This window comes from Branchiostoma floridae, chromosome 2 (genome assembly GCF_000003815.2).
Source record: "Branchiostoma floridae strain S238N-H82 chromosome 2, Bfl_VNyyK, whole genome shotgun sequence".
In the NCBI taxonomy this organism is placed as follows: Eukaryota; Metazoa; Chordata; class Leptocardii; order Amphioxiformes; family Branchiostomatidae; genus Branchiostoma; species Branchiostoma floridae.
Window position 1 is genome coordinate 4,705,340 of NC_049980.1, and position 3,206 is coordinate 4,708,545.

Consider the following 3,206-nt stretch of genomic DNA (forward strand, 5'->3'; position numbering starts at 1 on the left):
AGAAAAGAAAACAATTGTGGGGTTTTTGTTCACAGTGAACAAATAAAAATACGTAGTGTCTGCACACACATACAAAATATTCATACATATACACACACATACGCGCACGCGCGTACTTTGGTATTCATCCAAACGTTTTCCGAAAGTAGGTACGTGCGAAGTAACGTTCTTAGTCTTAATATAATGATAATATGAAAATAGATTCGCCAAACCCACTAAATTCACAATTATCATCACACACACACACACACACACACACACACACACACACACACACACACACACTCACTCACACAAACAGACAGACACACACATAATCAAACACACACACACACACACACACAGAGAGAGAGAGAGAGAGAGAGAGAGAGAGAGAGAGACACACAGACACACACAGAGACACCCACGTATGCATACATACGCAGACAGACACAACTCACACACATACATAACGTTACAAGCACATACAACACCATTTATACACGCAAACACACACATTAACTATATAGGTGGCTTCCATCCTTGTCTGTGACAATGCACTCTACAAAAGTTGAAACCCTACCGTGTATAGGAAGCCGTTAGGTGCCCAGATCCAGTGTGCAGGGAAGACGTAGACAACTGTACAACATCTAATGTTGAAACCCTACCGTGTATAGGAAGCCGTTAGGTGCCCAGATCCAGTGTGCAGGGAAGATGTAGACCACTGTACAACATCTAGAGTTGAAACCCTACCGTGTACAGGAATCCGTTAGGAGCCCAGATCCAGTGTGCCGGGAAGATGTAGACCACCGTGTTCAGCATGGAGAACACGATGTAGGAGTTGAGCTTCGTCCGCTCGGCCATTGCCCCCGACACGATGGTGGTGCTGGTGGTGGCGAAGGACAGCTGGAAGATGAACTTGGCGAAAACCTACGAATGCATGAAAGAATATTTGAATGAAGGTTATAGATATAGAAGGTTTAGATACTGCAGACGGTGCAGATACAGATAGTGCAGATTTAGATAGGGCACATTTAGATAGTGCAGATGCAGATGTTGCAGGTGCTACAGAAATAGATACAGATGCTAAGGATACAGATGGTGCAGGCACAGACGGTACAGATGCAGATTGTGCAGATACAGATAGTGCAGATATAGATGTTGCAGATGCAAATGGTGTTGATGCATATCGTACAGATACAGATGGTGCAGATACAGACGGTGCAGATGCAGATGGTGCATATACAGATACTGTAGATACAGATGTTGCAGATACAGACGGTGCAGATGCCGATGATGCAGATACAGATAATGTAGATACAGATTTTGCAGATGCAAATGGTGTCGATGCATATCGTACAGATAAAGATTGCACAGATACAGATGGTGCATATACAAATGGTGCAGATACCGATGGTGCAGATAAAGATGGGACAGATACAAATGGTGCAGATACAGATGGTGCACAAAAAGATTACATAGATACAAATAATGCAGGTACAGATTGTGCAGATACAGACGGTTCAGATACAGATGGTGCAGATACAAATGGCTCAGATACAGAAAGTGCAGATAAAGATTGCACAAATACAGATGGTGCAGATAAAGATTGCACAAATACAGATGGTGCAGATAAAGATTGCACAAATCAAATAGTGCAGCTATAGATGGTGCAGATACAAATAGCGCAGATATAGAATGTGCAGATAAAGATTGCTCCGATACAGATTGTGCAGATGTCAATGCAGATACGGACATACCACGCCCATGTGCTCGTCGTCCGAGTCCAGGAACCAGTCTCCGACGCCGCAGAAGGCGTTGGTCCCTGCCGCCATGCCGAAGGTGATCCCGAAGCCGAACATCCAGTAGGTCAGCCCGCCGAACACCACGTCCACCGCGTTCTTCACCATGATGTTCACCTCGTTCTTAGACGACACGTTCCCGCACTCCAGCAGACCAAAACCTGCATGTAAGAAACAAGAGTTCGGGGATCGCATACCTCCATGAAATATCTAGAGCCTTTGAAAATTTGTTATTGCTTCATATTGTCTCATTCGTTATGCAAATGATGTACTTAGCATTGTGATTTCCTGAACAAAACTACATACAAAAATATTGTGCAAAAGTCTTTTCCTTTTGCTCAACGTTCTGCTGTAGTACTAAGGTCATTCACTAGAGGGCCCAAAATCAATATGCCGAATATCATGACAATTCGTGCTGAGGCTCTAGAATTTTGTTGAACATAAGTATCAGGAGACATAGAAACACACAGACACGCCAGAAACAATAATTCAATTTTTCGTGGCCGTAAAACTTGATTTTTCTTTAAGAAACGCTAGAGGGGACCCGGGGAGGTAGAGATATACCACGTTTTCTCAAGTAAAAGGGTTATCTACCATATGACAAACATTACCAAAAAATGTCCTGTACACAGAATATCAAATTTGGACATTCTGCTGCACTATCGTGGAAAGACGCCAGGGATCGAAATCCAACCAACTTAACAGAATTGTTCTCATCCATTTTTGTTACATGATATATTAAAGTTTGAATAAAGAGTGGGATACGTAAATTCATTTAGTGTGCTGTAGTCTTACCTGACTGCATGGTGAAGATGATAAACGAACTGGTTAAAATCCACGTCGCGTCGTCCCAACTCAAACTGTCCCCGGCTACAGGGGCTGAGGTCCCGTTGTTCGGTACGGCAGAGGCCGGGGTGGTGCCGCTGTAGCTCTCATTGTCCACGGCGGTTTGGTTGGCGAAAGTCGCGTTGAGAAAGGCGTCCAGCACGGTTGTGGTTGTAGAGGTGTCCATGTTTTTTTTTTTTTCTGAGTGAGAAATGCAGGAAAATAGAACATCCATGTTGGTCCAGTTAATAAGCTTATCATTCAAAGTCCTTCCCGCGTCTGGTGGCTCATAGGACGGCGCCCATCTCCGTATTAGTAGCCCTGGGCCACACAATTTGTGCAATCACTACAGCAGATGGCTAGTCCACTGGTAGTGGCGAACGTTGAACTTCCATACCGTTTCCCGAATGTTGAGTGCTAAGCAGAGAAAGCAGCATGTGACATTTTAAAAGTCTTTGGTATGACTCGACCGGGGATCGAACTCACAACCTACCGAATGAAAGGCGAATACTCTACCCATTCGGTTAAGCTCATAGGAAAGAAAGAGACTCATGCAACGATGGTTCACCCTTATCCGAGGGTAACATATATCCATTGTTT

General features: G+C 44.0%; 1 protein-coding gene across 1 annotated transcript in view; it reads right to left on the reverse strand.

Moving 5' to 3' along the window:
* LOC118410669 (ammonium transporter 1 member 2-like) overlaps window positions 1–2,793 on the reverse strand; it is a 10,588-nt gene extending 7,795 nt beyond the window's left edge. Inside the window, exons 1-3 of the mRNA XM_035812473.1 lie at window positions 2,577–2,793; window positions 1,740–1,942; window positions 733–909 (exon numbers count right to left, since the gene is read on the reverse strand). Coding sequence (XP_035668366.1) covers window positions 733–909; window positions 1,740–1,942; window positions 2,577–2,793 — 597 coding nt within the window. The remainder of the gene's footprint in view (window positions 1–732; window positions 910–1,739; window positions 1,943–2,576) is intronic.
* Window positions 2,794–3,206: the final 413 nt, after the last annotated feature.